Below are 21,486 nucleotides of genomic sequence, written 5' to 3'. Positions count from 1 at the left end.
TCATGTTTCTGTTACAGTGCACAGCTCCGATGTCCCAAGCCGTGTCCCAGCAGACTCCCCAGCAGGCGTCCCATCCCGTGCCCCAGCAGTTGCCCCAGCCAGGCGCGCAGCCCGCGGCACAGCTGCAGCGACAGGAGATGACCACCAGCACAGAGACCCTGAGCCACCCGGAGCCGGCGCCCCCCCAGCCGCTCCCTTTCCCTGCCAACACCCTGCGTTCCTCCTCCCCCAAACCGGACCCATCCGAGCTCTACCTCAAGTCCAAGGCATTGCAGGACAGCAAGCGTAAGTCCTACACGGCATATTGTAGAAGCGGTTTGTGCCCAAACCTTGAGCCTCAACAGGCCATTTCATTTGATGAATTACTGGAGGAAGGCTAGAGATCTCTAATATGATTTCACATGCACAAAACATCACAACATTTATAACAATTATAACATTTATAACAATTATAAACAAGATAATATAAAATAATACAATCTGTATAGCCCATCACAAGCACATATTAATTATAAATCATTTAAAGTATTTTCACAACTCTCTGGATCTTGACCCCAGCCTTACAGCCACTGTATTATACAACACACATTGCCCAGGATTCACACCAGCTCTGTGTTGCCTGGTTGACACCACACACAAACAGCATATTTGATCTGCCTTGTCTTTCATGGCTGTCTTTCTCCTTCCCTCTCCTCTCTGCAGCTCCCAATACCAAGGACCTGGATGTGTTTATCAAAAGAAACCAGGAGTCAGGCTTTGGTTTCAGGGTCCTTGGAGGCGAGGGACCGGACCAGCCGGTAGGTACCAGCTCAGTATGCACCAAAAGAGGCTTGGTACACTGTTTGAATCCCAAACCCATTGATACTAGAGACTGGCTATCAGACCCCGAGCAAATCAATATTTAAGCTGCATTCAATTACTGAAATAGCTTTAATTTCTACAATTGCTGCGGGACAATGGGGTAATGGATTGTCCAAAAAGAGCAAACCCTGTCTATTTTACACTCTGGGAACATTACAGCAAACGCTCAAAGCAATTGAGAGGATTTCAACTGATTATTGAGCGCGTTGTATCCCTGTGCATGCTCTGTGTGGTAGACTGGCTTGGATTAATGTGTCTGTCTGTTTCTCCTTTATCCTCTCTCTTCCACAGGTGTACATCGGTGCCATCGTGCCGCTCGGCGCAGCTGAGAAGGACGGCCGCCTGCGGGCGGGGGATGAGCTGCTGTGTATCGACGGCGTGCCAGTCAAGGGCAAATCCCACAAACAAGTGCTGGAGCTGATGACCAACGCCGCCCGCAACGGCCAAGTCATGCTCACAGTCCGCAGGAAACTGGCACACGCAGGTGGGTCCGCTCAGGCTGGATCGACGCTACATTTCTCGCTCAAGCTTTCTACTTGAAGCCTCTAAGTCGACCATTTCTTGCTTTTTCAATATTTTTATAGATCGGGAACCTCTGAGAATAGCTTTGATCAGGGATTTTTGCTCTGATCTTCTAAATTTGTGCTGGATGACTTAATTGGGGCCAAAACTTAATAAATGAAGTTCTACCAAAATGTACTTATTCTGTGTAGAAATAATTGTAAAACCAAAAGAAATTCCTGAAAGAGAATTTCATGAACAGTCATATTCCTTTTATTACTTTTATTAAACAGCTTAGTTCATCCCATAGCTCATATGTTTAATATAGTTACAGAAAAATGACCGTCCAAAAAAACAAACAAACAAATAAATAAGAATAAACAGGTGGAGATTGTTTGGTGTGTGTTTGTCTGCTGAGGCTGATTGAAATTGTGTGAAGGGCAGTAAAGATTAGATCAGCCAGCAGAGTTGATTTACATCTCAAAGGATGAAAAAAAAACCGATATGCTGTGTTTTCTATTTCAACAGCATAAACCCCTGCTGCATTCAGGCTTGTTTACCACCACAAATAACCACTCCATGAATAGTACAAGCACTTTTTTAAATTACTTTGGATTTGATGTATTGCAACAACAGACTTGATCACATTGCAGAAATGAAGCATCAATCATCTAAGGGGTTTTGTATTCAAAGCAGGGGTTTAAAAAGAGATTCCCTGATGCCAGCTGACAAAACAGGGACTCAGCAAAACAAACGTTCAACGAAGAGAGATTGAGGTAGATCAGCTTGTCTCATGAATAACAAATTGTAAAAGGGTTTCATCTCAAATATAGACTTAGTTTATTGACTCATTCCATTGTCTCATATTCCATGTGTACAATAAACACAGCAATGAGTCCGTCTTAGATAAATATAGCCTTTGCGTTTTGGAGTATTTTTTAGAAGGATCTCAAGACAAATTGGGGAAGTTTTGACAAATGCTCATGGATTAAGTTTGATGTGAGCTAAGACGTAACGACCGCTGCTCACAACGAACCGGCTTGTCTTATCCTGTCGGTGAAAGTGACAATTCCATTCTCGAATGTCATTTGCCTTCCAAACTGACCCTGCGCTGTCAGACATGATGCATGGACACGCGGCATCATCGCCAGATTGATAGTCGTTTTGTAACCGACTGCCAGTGAAGATATAATCCAAGGGTGTTTGTGTATGCGAGCGTTCCCTCATGTGCCTGTGGGCTGTCGTTTGTCAGATGCCAGCGGAGAGGAGGAGGGCGGCCAGCAGCCCCAACCCCAACAGGTAGCGTCCGCCCTGGTCAACGGCTCCCCTAAGCTGCCCCGCGTCGACGCGCCCGGCGCCTCCCAGCTGTCCCAGGCCTCCAGGTCAGAGTGCTTTGACGTCACTCTGCAGCGCAGAGACAACGAGGGCTTCGGCTTCGTCATCCTCACGTCTAAGAACAAGCCCCCGCCCGGAGGTCAGACATAAGCAGAAGCACACCATATATACCATTTCCCTAATGCCTATGTTTAAACTTTTTTTCTTTACTCAAATGGAATCAAATAACTAAAGAGCATGAGGTAATTTAGGAATCCATTCAGAGTAACATTCTCCTTGCTTGCCTTTTGACCATAATTCACATTTGTTTTCCTGTACTGATTTTATGTAATAATAAAGCCTTTTTCAAATATAAGAAGATCATAGAATTACCTTTGTAAACATATGCCGCATAGTAAATACTTTCTTTCCATATTTTTGCATTAGCAACTACACATGGATTAGGTTCACCATCACAATGATTTGTTTACTCTCCCATTCACTTTTCAACCAGTTGTTATCCTGTGTTACATTGAGGAGAAAACCATCTCTGTTCAAAGACATGCCCAAAGTCAAACTGCATCATCTCTCCTCACTACTGACTGCCTGGCACACAGAAACTCTCTTTAACAACAAGTTAGATCTTAGAACAGAGTTTTAAAAAAAAGAAAAAGTTGTCTGTTTTTTAGAAGTGGTATGTTGCTGATGTTGAGTTAGTGGAATACTCCTCAAACATAACAAACAAGCAAAGTCAGTCAGCAAAAATAAAAGAAGTTGTCATTTCTCTGTTTCTCTTCGCACCAGTTATCCCTCACAAGATAGGCCGTATCATCGAGGGCAGCCCCACGGACCGCATGGGTCAGATGAAGGTGGGAGACCGTATCTCGGCTGTCAACGGCCAGTCCATCATGGAGCTGTCTCACAACGACATCGTCCAACTCATCAAGGAGGCCGGCAACTCCGTCACCCTCACTGTGGTGCCTGAAGACGGTAGGTCGGCGCAGAGAAAGGCTCGTTCCTTTGAAGTGGAGTTCCAGAGGGAATGTCGGGCCAATTTAAGATGATGCCCCATCATCTAGAAGCCCCATCATCAAAGATGATGGGGCTGTGTATGTGTGGGCTGTGTGTGTGTATCTAGCAGCAAATCACGGAACGGTGAAGTTCCTGTGTTTCATACTGAATGTGTGTGTTGTATGAATTGTGTTTGCACAGACAGCGGTCCTCCATCTGGAACCAGTTCAGCCAAGCAGAGCCCGTCGGCACAGCACAGAGCTATGGGCCAACAGCCTCCCAGCCATCCAGACAGGTACAGGAGTGTACACACACACACACACACACACACACACACACACACACACACACACACACACACACACACACACATGCCTCCTGTTTATCAGACACTGGCTGAAAGTAAGCCCATTGGGCACAACGTAATACAGGTGCTGCCACTTGAACCATAAATTAGCCCCAGTCCTCTCAAAGCAGGCTCTGGTTTGTGCTACATTGTGCCCCATTACCATCTCTTGTGGTCCTTGCTCTCCTTGTTATCCAGAAAGAGAGAAAATCCCCCTATGCACACTGTTGGGATGGCAGAGTAAAGAAAGAGAGAGGGATTAATGGAGAGTCTCGCTTCCTCTTTGATCTTCCTTTTTAAACAAGATTACCTGTGTCAGACTTTTAATCCATTGCTGCAGCCACAATTCTCCCCATCAGCCCCACCTCAGCCGCTCTGTCTCTCTGCCTATTCAGCGTGCGTTCCCCTTCTCCTCATTTAACCCCCTGTCCACTCCTCGGCAGTCCCATTCTCCCTCCTCTCTGTCTAATCTCCAACACATGGTTTGGGTCGGCCCGGGCTAGACATGAGTTGACGCTGTCAGCTCGGCCAACATGAAGTATATAAACTTCTCTCTCTGCCGGTGCCGCTAAAGACGGCCTAGACTCTTTAGATAGTGTGTCAGCACTGCTAAATTCCCACAAAGGCATTGTAATGAGCTCGGTGGAGCATTAAAGTGTGCCCCAGTTGTCTGCCGCTGAACTGTAAAAGCAACACAGCTCTTTGAAGGATTTACATTGGTCTCCCCGCATTGTATAATGACACCAACAGAAAGAGGCTCTGGATGTTGAAATGAAGATGTGGTAGTGAGTGGATCCTGCTGGATGCAGCTGAATGGGTAGAATGTGAGATTTACTGCTACTTTGTGGTTAGGGTTTCCACAGTATAGACCGTCCATGCTATTTATGTACAGTAGCTCACAATACTGGAATTAATGCTAACACGATATATGCCATTTGGTGGAGGCAAAGTACCTTGGTTGCATACATTTTTGTGCACAGTAGAGATTGAATCCTGAGACCCACAGACGTAGGACCAGCTTTCTACGCTTCTGCATATTGTTGCTATCAGGTGAAAACCTTGTATCTCCAGAAAGTCAGCTTTGTATTTTTGAGGGTTTCAAAAGCCCAAGGGTCATGGATTTTTTTCAAATCACAAAGAAATCCTTCAATTGAAATTATAACATGAAAATCACCAAAATTCCGTTTCAAGGTTTTCGTCATAACAACAGTGATATATTAATGATATTTTCATAATGGCTCCACTATTTCAAACTGTATACATATTGATATGTTTATACATGCTTATATTCATGTAAACATATATATTTATTTATATTTATATATACAGCACATATTTCATACTTAGTAATCCATATTTAAGTAAATAATCAAGACTGTTAGTAACTGTCTGTAAGTGGATTCAGTTGGTAAATCCATATAAATAACAACTGTAAGTAATCCATACATGTAAGTAATCAATGCTCTTTCCCATACTTCACTCTTACAGTCTAACTAACGTGGTGAAACTGTCAGCAGCCTGTTTACATAACCCCACAATTGTTTATATTGTGTTTTATTGTTATATTGTTTTGATTATTTCTACTGTTTTGTTGCTTACTTTATATTCTATTTGTGTGCTTATATTCCATTTTCGTTTTCCATGCTGAATTCTACATTTGCTGCTGCAACAACCTCATTTGCCCACGGGGCTCAGTAAAGTCTCGTCCCATCTCATTTCATTCTACTGTAGGTTTATACCGGTCACGTTGTAATGTGTTTTGTGATCCTTTCTGGGGTAGGAATGGTGACTCCGAGGAAAAGAAGGACGGGGTTGGCTGGTCAGAGTATAAGTCTCTCCCAGCAAGGGAAATGGGAACACTCATCACCTCAGGCCCTAAACAGGTGAGACCATAGCGAAAGATGAACTCGCACTTCCACTCTGTGTGCGAGGGAGCAGCTTTCCTTAGAGTGCACTGCTGATGAAATTTGTTTGCTTTGCTTTGGTGCCAATTGATATTTAAAAAAAAAAATCCTAATCTGTGGAAAATTGCTTCTTAAATACTAGAAGTGCTTCAGCGCTGTTGAAGTCTTAAAAGCTAATGTTGTTGTCTGTGAGCAACAGGGCTGTTTTGTGGTGGAGCTGGAGCGCAGCCAGCGGGGCTTCGGCTTCAGTCTGAGAGGAGGGAAGGAGTACAACATGGGCCTGTTCATCCTGCGGCTGGCCGAGGACGGGCCCGCTCTGAAAGACGGCAGGATACATGTGAGTTATACTGCATGTCTGTCTCTGTCTACTGAATATATTACTGTGTCTGGACAGAGCCGCACTCATAAGGTCTGGGTAATTACTACTCCTGCTCCTACTCCTACGTACTATAGCACTCCTAATGACAATGGACAGTCTTTCCCAAAAGAACAAGTCAATGCACTTTCCTGGTTGGTAAATTCTGGAAATACTGAAATGCACACCTGATTGAATGTACTATGTTTTTCATTATCTTAAAGCCATTTTGATCTAAAGGCTTATGCTTAAATACTTGAAATGTGTTTCTTAGACAAATATGAATAGTGAAGTTGATGCCTATGTATGAATTTCTTTCCAAAGCCTTTGCTTTTCCATCAAATCAAAGTGTGGCTACTTTAAAGAATCTAAAATATAAAATAGCTTTGATTTGTTTAACAGTTTTGGTCTCTGCATAATTCCATTTGTATTATTTCATAGTTTAATAGTTTAATAGTCTTTACTATTATTATAAAATGTGAAAAATAGTAAAAATAAAGAAAGTAGTGTAACTGCCCATGCCCATGAGAACAGAGTAGGACTGACTATGTCTGCCTGACAGGTTGGAGATCAGATAGTGGAGATCAACGGTGAGGCCACCCAGGGCATCACACACACTCGGGCAATTGAGTTAATCCAGGCAGGGGGCACTAAAGTTCACCTGCTGCTCCGACCTGGGCTGGGCTTGGTCCCGGATCACAGTGAGTGCCTGCCGAGGACAACTGCATGCATGTACACACAGTGTTGCCATTGTGCAATAGCATATTAGCCATACAGATACAGAAGCTTTTGTATGGATACGCTTGATAGCAGGGTGCTGAGTTTCTTTATTCTCATGCATGTGTTGCAAGCTTCTCTCTTGACCTTTCTCTCCTCTCATTCTATCTCGCTCTTTCTATCTTGATCTATACCTCTACCTCTCTCTCTGTCTTTCTCTGCCTTGCTTTCTCTGTCTCTCCGCCCCGGCACGGCTGTCTTTTTCTACCTCTTTATCTCTTCCTCCTATAGGTCTGAACTCTTCTTCCACCCTGTGCTTCTACATGAAACCAGAGCATCACTAAAGGCCTCACTGCTTTTCTTGGTCTGTCCCTTATAACCTTGGTAAACCTTGTCCTCCTCCTACTTTTGCCTTTGATCTCTCCTTTCAAAGTGATCCATCCTCCTAGATTCAAGTGTCTTTCTCTGTTCCCCCTTTCACCTCCCAGTCAATCTGAAATAGATCAGGAATCTGTGGCTCAGCAGACACCTAATGTATCACAAGCAGAGCTACTCTTGACTGACCACAGTGCTACAGTGGAGGGCTAAACCAAAGCAGTGACTCCTAGGAGAATGAACAGACCTGCAGGAGCACTGGGAGGCTTGAGAGCCCCACAGGTTATTTTAAGGCTATTACCAAAACCGACATGCCACTGAACACACACCTCATCCTGAGGGTAAATAAAGATGGAGACCTGGAGTAAAGCCCTTAACTAGATATTGATCAGTGAGTGACAAGCGGTAAAGGGATGTGTGTGCATTCACTGGCATTAGCTCTCCAATCCAAAGATTAAGTTAGAATGAATTTCTATGAGTTGTTGCTCATAGAAATCCAAAAGCTCATTTCAGCACCACTAAGTCCATCACTCTTCACTCTCTCTCTCTCTGGTTTTCTGCTGCATCTATCTGCTCTCAATCACAGCCGTGCAATTCTTATCAGCTCTGGAGGGAAATTGAAACGTCAGTGCTGGGTGAAAGCTAACACCTTCTCCTTTGATGGCTATGTCGTCGGCCGATACATATCTCATAGTTTTAACTGAGACCAAATAACTTGTGGCAAATATTTAGAAGGTTATTACAGAAAGAGAGCTACAGTAGGTGGAAAGAAAACTTTTTGCAATATCAGAATATTGTGCTTGTATTGCATGACATTTCAAGATGTCTTTAGTTTATGTTGAATATGCAAAATACCCCATGTGTGTGTCTGGAATTTGTTTGAATGTTTGTGTTTTTGCTCAGCTAGAATCTTTCTTGTTTTTACTTCCCAATGCTTGTTTTTCAGGTTCGAAGGACAAAGTAACCATTCCAACCTCAAGCTTCCCCAGACTCTCTGTATCTGACGAGCAGTCATCTCCAGCCTCTCCATCCTCTGTCTCCTTCTCTACCTCCGAGCTGTCCCCGTCTTCACCCAAAACCACCGCCCACGACGAGTCCTCCAGAGCCAGCAGGTCCCCCGGCGCTGGGCACGAGCGCCTTGAGCATGCTAGCCAGGCTAACAGATCCAGAGGACAGCAGCACTCTCACCATACCCATAAGCATCCCATCAGCCCTGACACCCAGGACAGAAAAACCCTCCCTAGAAAGAATGACTCCAGCCTGTCCCGCAAAGACAAGTCTGCCAGTCCCAAGAGAGCCACTGAGGGCTGGGCAGAATACGTCGAGCGCTCCCCGAGCCCCAGAAAGACGGACAGAGGACACAGCGGCTCCCTGGAGGATATGAGCAGGGAAAGAAGGGCCCACGGGCAGAGAGACCACCACTCCTCGAGCCCCAGGAAGAGCTCCAAGAGGGAACAAGACCCCGCTGTGCCTATGAAGAACCTGGAGGAGCCTCAGAGCCCCAGGCGCCCAGGTGGCCAACAGCCCAGCGTCGCCACGGGCGAAGGGAGGGACCGGAGACACAAGGAGGAGGACGCAACCTACTGGCAGGAGAGGGGGACTATAGAGAGAGGAGACACAAGCAGGGGGACCAATGAACGCCGCAAGAAAGACAAAAGGGCTGAACAAGAGGTAGCGATGCATAGATCCCATTCCCAAACTCACAGGGAGAGGGCAGGGTCAGACGCCGACAGCGGCACCCTGAGCCGGAGGGGTGGAAGAGAGAGGGAACGAGAGAAACAGGGGGATAAGGAGTGGCGGGAGAGTAAGTACCATGGGCCATTTGAAGAATCGAATAAAAAGGACCCCAGAGGCTCCAGCAGTAGCATCCAGGACCCCAGCTGCAACGGGACATCTGGCAGCAAGAAGGCTCCCATCACCCCCGGCCCGTGGAAAGTCCCGAGCTCAGCCAAGATCCAGTCCCAGGCAGAGACGACACATGAGGGGAACTGATATTCTCCCAGGACCCCCCTCATCTGTTTAGAGAAAGCAGAGCCTCTGAGGCATGGACAGTCAGAATGGAAGGATTCATCTTTTTTTCTTTTTTTTTTTTTTACAATTGAAGACAAAGTGCATCACTGTGTAACCAGCAACATTGCTTCACATTGCTTATCAATAATTTTTTGACATTTTTTTCACCCAGTTTGCCTCGGTCGGTTTGCATCAAGCTGTTGATGTCTGATCTCACGTGCGTGCTTGTACATGCATGTGTATGTGTACATCGGCGTGTGCACGTGTGCGCGAGAGGTGGGTTCTGAGTGTGATTTTTGGACGTGACACTGAAGTCCCATGTCTATATTGTGCCAATCAGAGACTCCGGTTATGAAGAAGCTGCTCCGTATCGCTCTCACTGTGAGACTATTTGTAGGCAATGAGATGAACTGCTCTCTCTCTCTCTCTCTCTCTCTGCCCACTTTGATGAAGGATCCTGCTTTTTGTCACTTTGAAGGTTTAAAAGACTTCTATATCCATGCAATCACTCAGCTTCTCTTCCTGGCGGGATTGATTCACTGTTTCTGTCGCTGATGGATGTATGAAGAGGTGAGGCTGGTGTGATTTCTCTTTAATCAGCAGCATAGGGTGACAGATTGTCTTCTAAATCATTTTGTCTGTATCTTGAGAGTCCTTAACCAGAGCTGTGAACCGCGTGTGTGACCGCATTCACACACATTCGAAGACTCTGCAACACCCTGATCCCATCAGCTTAGCATTGGGTGGATAGACCGTCCTGAAGCTTTATATGCATCCATCAGCAGACCAGACACTTGTGGTTATAGTTCTATTGTTTGTTACACGCGTGTTTATAACAAAAGCATAATGTAATTTATTGAAATTATATGACAAAGAAATACTATAAGTATACATATCCATGCTGAGTCATTTCACTTTTTTGATGTTGAAACTGAATTTATAGAAATAGAATGTGTAGATCAGCATCGCCATGGAAAATAACGTGTTAAATGTACTGAACAGACCAGGCATCACTACTGTTTCTCAAGTGCACATTGTAATAATGCAAACACATCATGCAACACCATAGGAACTGCATGGGCCTGTCATTTGGTGGCACAATCTATACATTCTGTTTCTATGAGTCCATGGTCTGTACACAGTCCCACAAGCCTATTCCATCCATGTAATGTCGTCTACTGTTAGCAGCTCTGTATTGTAGGTCCTCTGGCTATGTGTGTATGTATACAAGCTGACTGGTAGGCCTATGTATTTTAGACATTGCTGTAGCTTTGACTGTACTTTATCTGATATGTATATTATTATTTAACAAAATTATTATCTATACATAGAGGTATAATTTAGATGAGTTGGATTATCAAAGCTTGATTGTAAGAAGTGAGACCTTTGCCTTCAACGTAAAAACTCAAGAGATATTTTTATTTTTATCATGCTACGGTTTAGGCACGAAAAATATAGTTTTTCCATTATTGTTTTTCCATTCTAACCTCCAAATCTATTTTTGATCTGAATTGTTCTTTAGTCCATCACCCGAAATGTGAGAGAAATAAATTGGTGTGTATATTTTTGACTTTGTTAATCATCAACAACAACATGCCTGTCATACTTTTGTAATATAAATAAAGTCAGGCTCCCAAAGAGTCCTTGTTAGCTCTCCATGTGGGGAGGGAAAGTCATCATGTTGCCCTTAGGTGTTCCATTGAGTGCTCAGAGAGAAAGGCTTTACTTCTTCATAGGGAGTTTGATATGAAATTACATTGCAAAGTTTATTGAAGTAAACGTGACAGGGATTCCATTTACAAACGAAAAACAATCTTCCTTTATTTATTGGGATTATTTGTGGGCTGCTGAAAATACAAGATTGACCTTTTTCAATGTTGCTACTGTGGAGTGCAGAGACATCTAGTGGTTCATACACTGCTATTCACAACCCAGACAGATTGCTTTACCCGTCCCCTAATCAGCCTGCCTGTTTACGGATGTAGAGAAGTAATACGTGTGTCTCTTGGTCTGTTAGACCACCTACTAATTTATCGTCCAGCTTATTGTTGATATGATGGGCTACTGTATTATTTACTGTTCATGCCATTATCATGTACGATACTGTGGCCTTGCATTGCTTCAACATAAAAAAAGCCTTTTGGTTTTGACATCATGGTAGTTGTAAATGTTTATAAATTGTACAGCACCTGTATAAATATTTGCCTTCATTCAGAAAAAAAATCCTCTGTAAATCGTTTCATTATTTTTTTAAGGAATTGAGAGGAAAATGATAAAATGGTGAAAGGAAATAATCTGGTCATGGCATTCTGTTCATGCACTGATAAATAAAGGTTTACTGAATTAACACAACTCCTGATGTAAATGTATTTTTTCATGGATTTTTAGTAGTGATTGATATTGATAAAACTAAGTATCAGTACTGATACATGTAAAAAATAATCATGTTATTGCATTGTTATTGTACATGTTTAGTATGCAAGTACTCTATATAGGGAGGTGTACTGTGAAAAACATATATAGTATATACAATTAGATTTGTAATAATCTTACTCTAACTGGCACCTGTGTACTGTAGGCTACTTATGTTTTACTACAATTCCAGAACTACATTCTTTGCGGAAGAATAACATTTAACACTTATTTAATTATAAGTGATTGAAAATATAATATTTATTGAGCATTTGGAGTTCTTCTGTTTTAAAATAATGGTATGTTATTACTTCTGCTTCACATCATACCAGCTCTAGCTGCTCTACAGTGTGAAACACGGCCTCTCGTGGCTAGCGCTTAAATTAACCATTACGTCACCTGAACAGAACTGAGTGCGTGCGGCCTTGCACGCAGTCAGTACAACATGAACTTCAACTCCCATGTAGCATTGCAATACCAACAAACTCCATAGCCCACAGTTCTATGTTTTACGCGTGCGCAATAGACAGGGAGATTGAGTAAAACTACAAACAAACGGTAAGAAGACTACAAATTTTCGTCGACCTGCGCAGTAGGAATCCCCAGCCCTTTAAATGTACTGTACGTGCAAAGATGGCAGCTCAAGTCGACTTGCTCCGTGCGAAAGTAGAAGCAGAAAAGGTAAGGGACAGTCTTGATAGATTAACCAAAGAGAGAAAAAAGAAGAAGAAAAGGGACCTGTCGCCACCAGCTAACAAACGCGAGCGGTCGGATAAAGAAGCAAAGAAAGTGAAGCTCCATCACCACCATCACCACCACCATAACCACCAACATGCTGAGCGCCGGACCCACCAGCCGCATCAGCTACCGCAAAATCCCCAGCCCGGCAACTTCAGCTCCGATAAACCTGCCATGCACCAGCATCAGCACAACCACCACCATCACCACCATTATCACAACCACACCAACGGTGCAAAGAAGAGCCTGCAGCCGGCTTTGCCTCCTCTTCCTCCTCCTCCTCCTCCTCCGCGGAAGGTACCAGTCCAACTGGAGAAGAAGAGAGCGGTGCCCCTCGAGCCACCTGCACTCTTCACTTTTATGCCTCTCAAAGTGGCCAAGGCCAAGACACAGGACTTCAAAGAAAAGCATAAGGATAAAGACCTTAAACTTAAGCTCAAGAAGGAAAACACCGAGGCAAATGTGAAACATGTGGAGCTGAAGAAAAAGAAGGGTGAGTTGTTGAGTGTTATGTATGGTGGAAATTTTAAGAGAGAGACTTATCTTTTTCAATTGCAATGAGAAAGGTTTGGGAAAAATAGAAATTAGAACTGTGCAACAGAACTGGTTCCATTTCATCAAGGGTTCCATGGGGTCTGGGGACCACCAGGGCTCATTGTTCCAGACAAGAAGTCCGCAGCAAAATGAGTAATAGTTTAATTTCATTATTATTTCACTCACTAGAGGTTAGCACAATGAGAGCATGTAGTATGACTGTTTTGATTATAGGTTTCTCTCCACTGTTACCACTCCACTTACACACAATAGATGGTTGTATAATTATATACTAAAGCATAACTAACTACAAAAATCTTATAAGATGGGGGTTCCTTGGGGCAAAATCTTATTAAATGGGGCTCTGTGTGGATAATTTGGAGGTCCTTGATATGAAGAGGTTTGGTGACACCTGTATCATAATGTTGTGAGTATTGGTAACAGGTCATGTAACAGGTCACTTGGTCATCATTAGACAGATGCATTGATTGTAATGAGTGCATAATTATCCTGTGCATAGATAATAATAAGACATGATGTACAGTAGGTTCAAGAAGCATAATGCACTGCTTCCCCCCCACTCTCTGAGTCTAACCTGCTCTGATTTTAACCTGTTCCCGTGTAGAGCCGAGGCCCCATGATGAGAATGTCAAGTCCCAAACACTGGAGGAATATCTCCTGAAGAAGAAAAAGAAGAAGAAGAAGCACCGTGAGGACGAGCACAGTGGCAAGAAGGTCCGACGCATGCACAACAAGGAAGTGCAGACTGTGTGTGCGGGGCTGGGAGCAGATCTCACTCTGTCCATTCGCCCTGACTCCTCTCTGCCTGGCAGCGTGAAGCAGGAGAGCAATTGCCAGCCTGGCACAGGCACTGTCGACAACCGCCACCCCTACCTCCACACTCCCAAAGTGGGGCTCGCGCCTTTCCTCTCCCACCAAGACCACTACATCCGCAGCTCCTGCCTCCAGACGGGCACCTGGTACGGGCGCTTCATGCATGAGGAAATGCAAGCCAATGGAGGGGCGTCAGTTCTGCATGCCTACGCTGACGAGTTAGCCTGTCTTAGACCGGCTGAGATGGAGTGCTTTGCCCAGGAGTTCCTGGAGTTGGCCTTTGCGGAGAAGCCCAGAGCTGCAGCCCGCTACGCCCTGGCAGTGGTGCACGGCGCCGCTGCCTACCTACCTGACTTCCTGGACTACTTTGCCTTCAACTTCCCCAACACGCCAGTCAAAATGGAAATACTGGGCAAGAAGGACATCGAGACCACCACTATCGCCAACTTCCACTCTCAGGTATGTGAGGGAACTCACCAGGCGTGTGGTCTTTCTAACTGCAACCAATTGTTTAAGTGCTGCATTCGGCCAACCAAGCTTATAGATCACTGCCTCTGGTGAGAGCGGTGGTTCATTTGGTTTTGTTATTGACCGGCTGACTGACTCATAAATAGGGCTTACACTTCTTATTTGTTTCTTGAAGTACTATGAACAGTCCACCAGTATAGAATTTGGGCAAGTTGTTATTGTTTTCAGAAAGTAGTGGAGAGAGACAAGATATGTAGGAGAGAGGAATGCAACAGCATAGAATAGCATGCCCATGCATGGAGATTACAAGGTGTTAAACATCATTGTGGTATCACTGGTGTAACTGAAAGGGTTGTTATCCAGTCACTCATATTCAGACCCTGTGTTGTGAGGAGTGGCAGATGCATGCTGGATAGAGTTTTGAGAAGAGGGAATGTGAACATTGACCAGAGGGGATTATTGTTGTGCGTCACGTCTTTATTTAACAAAACATTGTTAAACATGATTGATTTTGATAGAGAAACAGCTGTAGATTAGATCCTAGGCTAATAGTGGGCGAGATTTAGAATAAAGGCGTATTTAGAAAATTAGCGGGCTACTATATTTTTAGGGCATATTATAAATAAGTCTCCCGACCGTATAGGGCATGGCTAACACTGTAGAAAGGCACAAAAACTTTTAGGCCCTGACCAACTCAAAGTCATGAATGAGGTGAGGAGCATGTTTGCCTCCCAGTAGTTGACTCAGTCCAAAGTACATTGGTGTTAAGTCTAAAGCTGTGCTCGTGCCAAGTTTGCCCTGGTCTCCCAGAGCTCTAATGGAGTCACTTTTTTTCCATGACGATGCAGACATACACCTACTCACACTGAGAGAGAGAGACAGGCAGAGAGACAAAGAGAGAGTGAGTCTGGCTGTGTGTATGTGTATGATGTTAGATTTGCAGCGGACAGAAAGAAATTTAGTGATGTTCTGTTTATGCAGACAAAGTAGGCCTAGTTTGAAAATTTCACCACTGGAGTATTCAGGGAATAATGGATGTTTTGAGAGCAAAATGATTGCAGTAAAGTGCCTTATTGTATTCACTGGACCTTGCTGGGTCATTACAGAAAATTACACAGGCCTTGTGATGGAAAAAAACACAGCAGTGTTAACACAGAAACATAATCATGTTATCTAAGTTCCTGTAGCTTTAGGTCACATCTCTGCAATGATTGCAGCCCTGGCTATTTTCTATGCAGTTACCTACAGTATGTTAGTTGGGAGTTAATTTATATAATTTATACAACAGACATCTCCATATAATTTGTATCAAACCCCCAGGCTGCAGAGTCTGCAGGGCCTATGCCAGACACACTCATAATTGTCTGTGTGCTATGAAGCATGTAAGGAATCCACCAGAGAGTGCCACTGTCTGCGGACTTTGGCATTCTTTGGTAGAGTACCACAGTTCAGGCCACGCTCGTTCACCCCATGCTGTCCTGTGCTGCTGGGGTGAGGGGTGAGAGCGATTCTCCACCCTGAGTTAAATGAATCAATTAGGCTTGATGAGCCAGGGTAGCTTCTACACAACCCTTAATCTGTCCGGTCCCATGTGGTGTGAGACTGTAATCCACTACCTGGAGGACAAAAGGTTTGTGTAGGAGAACAGGGTTGGGCACGTATCTCAAAAAGCTATTTATTTCAAAAGTAATGTTCTTACTTTACGTACTGCTCCCTTGGAGCAGTAATTTTGATTTGCTGGAAGCAGTAATTTGTTTCCGTTACATCCTCTCTTACCTTTAAAAATTCAAAAACTCAATTGTCTCTCCTGTGAATGATCATTGGAACCAAACAGCATTGATTGTCCAATGTTCTTGTCATCCTTTTGCATGATAAAATCAAAGTAGTGAGAAAGTTTCCACCCGTAGAAAGTAAACTTTTCTGCCATTTCTAGCGTAGTGTGAGAGGACGACCATTAATAATGGAGGAAACAAATTGGTGCATGGCGGTGGGATTTAGTTCTTGCATAATTCACTGAAATTGAAATAGTTGTTCACTACACTACGTGCAACTGGGAAAAGTAATAATATTACTCAGTAACGCATTACCATCCAACACTGGTAAAGCAGACTAACAGACTAACTCCAAAATGATCTGAACTAGCAGGGAGGTTGGGCATAGCAATCATATCTCGTAAAAGAGAAAGCTGTAAACCAGACGTTGCAATAAGCCATTTCTCGTCCCCTAGGTGAACCGGACTTACTGTTCAGGAACGTACCGGGCTGGACCCATGAGGCAGATCAGCTTGGTGGGAGCCGTGGACGAGGAGGTGGGAGACTATTTCCCAGAGTTTCTTGACATGCTGGAGGAGTCACCCTTTCTCAAGGTCGGAATAAGACAGATTCATGATTTTTATTCATCTGCCGAGGGTCACATTGGGAAAAGTTGTTCCTACTGTAGGTCACACAACAACGAAAATTTTCTACAGCACACTTCAGACCTGATGAAGTGTTGTGGGGAAATGCGTATGCATACTTAACCATGAAACTGGTCTAAAGCCTGTCAGTGTGTGGTAGGATGCTTGTTGCTCTGACCAGGACCTGGGAAGAGGACTGCTATGCATAGAGCATCCACAACCTATGCTTCCTCATCTAGACCTGAGGCCAGAATCACACTTAATACAATGAATGTGTTTCTCTGTGGAAGTTAATTCAGATTAGATAACAATCCCTTACGGCTGAATCATTCCATTGCAGATGCATTGTGTTGCATCTGTTCGATTTGTTCTTCTCATGCATTGATATATATGTAAACTTAAAGAAATGTTTTGTCCCATTTTATGGTAGCTCTCGATTAAATGTTTGTAATGAAAACATTTGATCAGTGAATCACAGTTGCAACGAAAATGTATGTTTTAATACTACAATTGTTGACCATGACCAAAAAGTTTGATCTCAATACATTTGAGCCATGATGTCTTTGCATAGAACTTTTCCCACAGTTTTCAGCAACAGCATTACAGATTAAGTGTGATCCCAGACTCAGGGGATCAGAGATGTGCTTGAATATCATAAAGCTAAAACTCACAGCTGTGTGTGTGTGTGTGTGTGTGTGTGTGTGTGTGTTTCCACAGATGACCCTACCATGGGGCAGCCTCTCCAGCCTGAAGCTGGACTGTCGCTCTCAGAGTGATGATGGACCCATCATGTGGGTGCGGCCCGGAGAACAAATGGTACCCACTGCTGACATGCCCAAGTCTCCCTTCAAACGACGCAGGTAACCCAAACAGCATAAAGGAACTATATGAACATGGTTCTGTGTCCTAAGATGTAAACAAAGAGATACTGGCACAGTAACACAGGCTCAGGTGCAGGTGTACTGGAAAGGTAGTGTCCATTGAAACTCGTTGAAGGAAATCCTGCATTCTGCTCTTGGGCAGCATCACACAAATTTATTTATGTTTTGTTACCGTGATGAAGTTCCAGCAAGATCAAAACATGAGTAAATAAATTGATGTGGGGTTTAGCGAGAGCAAGGTTTTGGATTCTCCTCATTTGAGTCAAGGTACCAGATAGGCCTGTATAATTTGTTGTGCACAGACTTTGCCTTTGGTGAGCAAGCATAATTAAAGGCATGACTTCTTCTTGGCCTTCCCCTCTCCCCTCACATCTTCTCCGTAAGGTCCATGAATGAGATCAAAAATCTGCACTACTTGCCGAGGGCCAGTGAGCCGAGAGAGGTTCTGTTTGAGGATCGGACTAGGGCCCATGCTGACCACGTAGGCCAGAGCTTTGACTGGCAGAGCACCGCTGCTGTGGGGGTACTGAAGGCCGTGCAATTTGGGGAATGGTGAGTGTCTTTTGGCATGCTTTGATAAAAATGCTGTACGTGCTTGTCAAAATCTCTGATGAAAACTCGCCATTGTGAGCTCTTAATTACTGCATGATGTGTGATAAGGAAGAAGGAGTAACTTGTATGGCTTTTATGTTTGTTTGTTTTTTTATACAGGACTAACCGACCTCGGATAACCAAAGATGTAGTGTGTTTCCATGCAGAGGATTTCAATGATGTTGTCCAGAGGCTGCAGCTGGATCTCTATGAACCTCCAGTGTCACAGGTAGGAACCAGAATTTACATACATAATGCATCAGGAGCTGTGTCACAACTCAGATCTTATTGTATAATTATTATACTGCAGGTAGGATGTAATGTTAAACTGTCAAACCTGGAAACCTCTTCCCTCAGACCAGCACTGAGTAACGCTGTCCCTCTCCTTGCAGTGCGTCCAGTGGGTGGACGATGCCAAGCTCAACCAGCTGAGGAGGGAGGGCATCCGCTACGTCCGCGTCCAGCTCTGCGACGACGACATCTACTTCATCCCCAGGAACGTCATCCACCAGTTCAAGACGGTGTCTGCGGTCTGCAGCCTGGCCTGGCATATCCGCCTCAAACAGTACCATCCCGAGGAGAAGGACAAGGGCAAGGAGGAGGAACAGCGGCCCAGCGACCTCAGCCCCACCTTGGGCCGAGTCTCTTCCTCCTCCCCCGCCAGGCCCGACGCCACCATAACCCCCTGTGCGCGCCCGCAGGCAGACAACATCCAGGGTGGAGTGGCCAAGACTGAAGAACCGGTGTTCCAGAGGCCAGCTACTCCGCCCCAGGAGCCCCAGCCGGCCCCGCCTCAGCCCACCAAGTCCACTCACTTGCCCCCACCTTACCAGGATCCCCACCCTTCCTTGCCGCCAGCCCACTCCGGGTGTACACCTTCAAACCTAGAGCCCACCCTTCCACAAGCTCTCGGCCACACCGCAGAGTTCCCTAAATGACCCTTCTTCACCCCCCCCCCCCTTTCTCTCGCTTTTCAAGCCGCTGTGGGAGGAGCTTATTTGTAGGAATTTTAGACTGAATTAAAATACAACTGGCATCTGTGTGTCAATCAGGAAGCTTTTCAACTTCTTCTCTTAAATTATTCGTCACACTTTTTTATCTGTAAATGTCACTTCAAAGAAATCCCCCGAGATTTTTTTTCCTCAGCCAAAGTGTATTATTTCAACGGACTATATAATAAGTTTTGTTATTATTTTATATTTGGTAGCACCTAGACTGGAACTCTCTACTGTCTCTTTCAAAACAAATTATCTTGACTGACTCGAGGTGTATATCATGTAAAGCAGCTGTTATTTTTAGATGGAAAATATGAACTGTCATGCTAAAGAGACAGACATTTTCATTTATATTCAAGGCTCAACTGTTATTACTTTTTATGACAAAATTATTTTAAGGAATCCATGTGTCCGTGGTCATTTCACAAATGGTTGGAGATGGTTGGATCACAATTTTACTGGATCATAGAATGATTGTTTACATGTTTAATAAGATGACCTGTTCTGTAAGCAAAGACATGATACTGCTTCATTAGTTTGAGAGTGACAGGCATCTATCCAGGCTAACCTTAACCAGGAGAAACAGTGGACTCAGTATGTAGACTGAGGAGATTATTGGTTGACTGGAAGGGCAGCCAGGTCTTGTTGATCTGTTTGGATTGGTCACAGCCAGTAAACATAGGACAATGCAAATACAGAAGAGTCTATTGTTTGAAAGACAAGTGATGTTTTCCTTTTCTATTTAAATTGAAAGCAAAGCAGATAAATCTTCCATTGGTTTGAGATGAAATATCCTACATTTATCTAATTGTGCTACAAGCACTTAAAACCTTTGCAATATTTTTGTCCCGGTGCTCCATAGGTTGTTTGGAGTTTTGTTGCGGTTTGCTTGATTCTTTATTTAAACGTCATTTTCTACAGTACCCTTTTTCTTACTGTTGATGCTGCTTTTGATATTTTATTTATTTTCTTAAGCTTGAGCTTAATGTATGAACACAGGTTCAGAACCAGTGATGACTATTTAATGGTAGGATCTAATTGTAGGAGCACTTCTAAATGATGAAGGAATTCATCGCTATTGCACTTAGCAATAATTGTCTGGATATTTTCTCTCTGTGTGACAGGTGTGGAATATGTCCTCACAATTTGGTGTGTAAATATTGTTATGTTGTTGTTATAGCTGGGAATATGTGAATGCTGTCAGTGCACTTAAGTCATTCTTAATTTGATGAAAATCCATACTCATCTTTAGTTGCAGGCATTGTCACTACAGTTGATGAAGGCACTGTTGTAGGATAGGTTACCATGGTTGTACTTCTGAGTGTAATTGTGTGGTACCTGGTATGCCCATGTCTTGGTTTGTTTTTCTCATGGTGGTTTGAAATAATGAAGCATCCTAGGAAATAATGCAAGATTTAGACTGTTGCTTCTGCATTCTGATAGATGGAAATGAATATCACGTTTGTAATGATCGGTCCTAAAATATCTTCGCTTAGGTTGAACATGGTCACCCAAACATTCTTATGCGAGTGTCAGATTTACTGATCGTCTGAACCTCACAGAGGCCTTCGTTCACTGTCATTCTGTAGTCTTCTGACGCTAAGATAAAGGACGGGACATTGCCTTTGCCCTACCACTGAATGCGTATTAGTGCCTTGTACTGTATACAGTTAGCCTCATTCAAAACTGTGGAGGGTTTTCATTGGTCAGTGGGATGTTAAATTGGGGATTGGCCAAGCCTCCATAGTATTTTTTTTGTTTTTTATTTATGATATAAGAATATGTTGCTTTCACCATGCTTTGTGATTTCTACTTCTGCACATCATCTGGAAATAGAGAATTACTGTATCATTATATCATTGAAAATCATGCCTTTCATACATATTAAATCCTTTTCAGGAAGCGGAATAGCTATTTTCATTTGTCAAACACATGACTGTCATTGGGTCTTGTTGACTTACTGACATAATTTAGAAATAAACTGGCAGCTATAGTACTGTCAAAACTGCCTTTTGTCATGTTCTGTTGTGCTGTACTGTATATTGCCTTCCCATCAGGGCATGCTCTGTGTTGTAGAACCAATAATTGCTGTCGTTGATGTTTGTACCAAGACATTTTTCATAATTTTTAAAATGATATAATTGGATTGTTTGAACAGTCAGATAGCTGGGCGATAAGTTACATTTAATAGAATTCTGTTGCAAGTGTTATTCAGTCTTGTTAAGTAGAAAAACACAATGGGAA

At 43.6% G+C, this 21,486-nt stretch overlaps 2 protein-coding genes across 2 annotated transcripts in view; both read left to right on the top strand.

The window, feature by feature from the left end:
* The window catches only part of magi3a (membrane associated guanylate kinase, WW and PDZ domain containing 3a), a 107,136-nt gene extending 95,399 nt beyond the window's left edge, over positions 1–11,737 (top strand). Inside the window, exons 12-21 of the mRNA XM_078288475.1 lie at positions 18–285; positions 703–797; positions 1,153–1,345; positions 2,615–2,836; positions 3,481–3,666; positions 3,889–3,982; positions 5,814–5,916; positions 6,137–6,274; positions 6,855–6,993; positions 8,331–11,737. Of these exons, the coding sequence (XP_078144601.1) occupies positions 18–285; positions 703–797; positions 1,153–1,345; positions 2,615–2,836; positions 3,481–3,666; positions 3,889–3,982; positions 5,814–5,916; positions 6,137–6,274; positions 6,855–6,993; positions 8,331–9,376 (2,484 nt within the window). The 3' untranslated portion in view covers positions 9,377–11,737. The remainder of the gene's footprint in view (positions 1–17; positions 286–702; positions 798–1,152; positions 1,346–2,614; positions 2,837–3,480; positions 3,667–3,888; positions 3,983–5,813; positions 5,917–6,136; positions 6,275–6,854; positions 6,994–8,330) is intronic.
* A 687-nt stretch (positions 11,738–12,424) lies between these two features.
* Positions 12,425–21,483, top strand: rsbn1 (round spermatid basic protein 1). Its single transcript, XM_071902664.2, has 7 exons — positions 12,425–13,037; positions 13,704–14,371; positions 16,608–16,745; positions 17,493–17,635; positions 18,041–18,208; positions 18,368–18,476; positions 18,640–21,483. The coding sequence occupies exons 1-7, from the start codon at positions 12,440–12,442 to the stop codon at positions 19,183–19,185; spliced, it is 2,370 nt and encodes a 789-aa protein (XP_071758765.2). The 5' UTR covers positions 12,425–12,439; the 3' UTR covers positions 19,186–21,483.
* Positions 21,484–21,486: the final 3 nt, after the last annotated feature.

This window comes from Centroberyx gerrardi, chromosome 14 (assembly GCF_048128805.1).
Source record: "Centroberyx gerrardi isolate f3 chromosome 14, fCenGer3.hap1.cur.20231027, whole genome shotgun sequence".
NCBI lineage: Eukaryota > Metazoa > Chordata > Actinopteri > Beryciformes > Berycidae > Centroberyx > Centroberyx gerrardi.
Note: the sequence above shows the minus strand (reverse complement) of the source record. Positions and strands in the feature narration are given on the sequence as shown.

What these genes read in the sequence shown, in the direction of transcription:
- rsbn1 (XM_071902664.2), top strand. Translation starts at nt 12,440, where the DNA reads ATGGCAGCTCAAGTCGACTTGCTCCGTGCGAAAGTAGAAGCAGAAAAG. An exon ending in AGGAGTCACCCTTTCTCAAG is followed by an intron (nt 16,746 to 17,492) that starts GTCGGAATAAGA and finishes GTGTTTCCACAG; the next exon opens with ATGACCCTACCATGGGGCAG. An exon ending in TCTCCCTTCAAACGACGCAG is followed by an intron (nt 17,636 to 18,040) that starts GTAACCCAAACA and finishes CTTCTCCGTAAG; the next exon opens with GTCCATGAATGAGATCAAAA.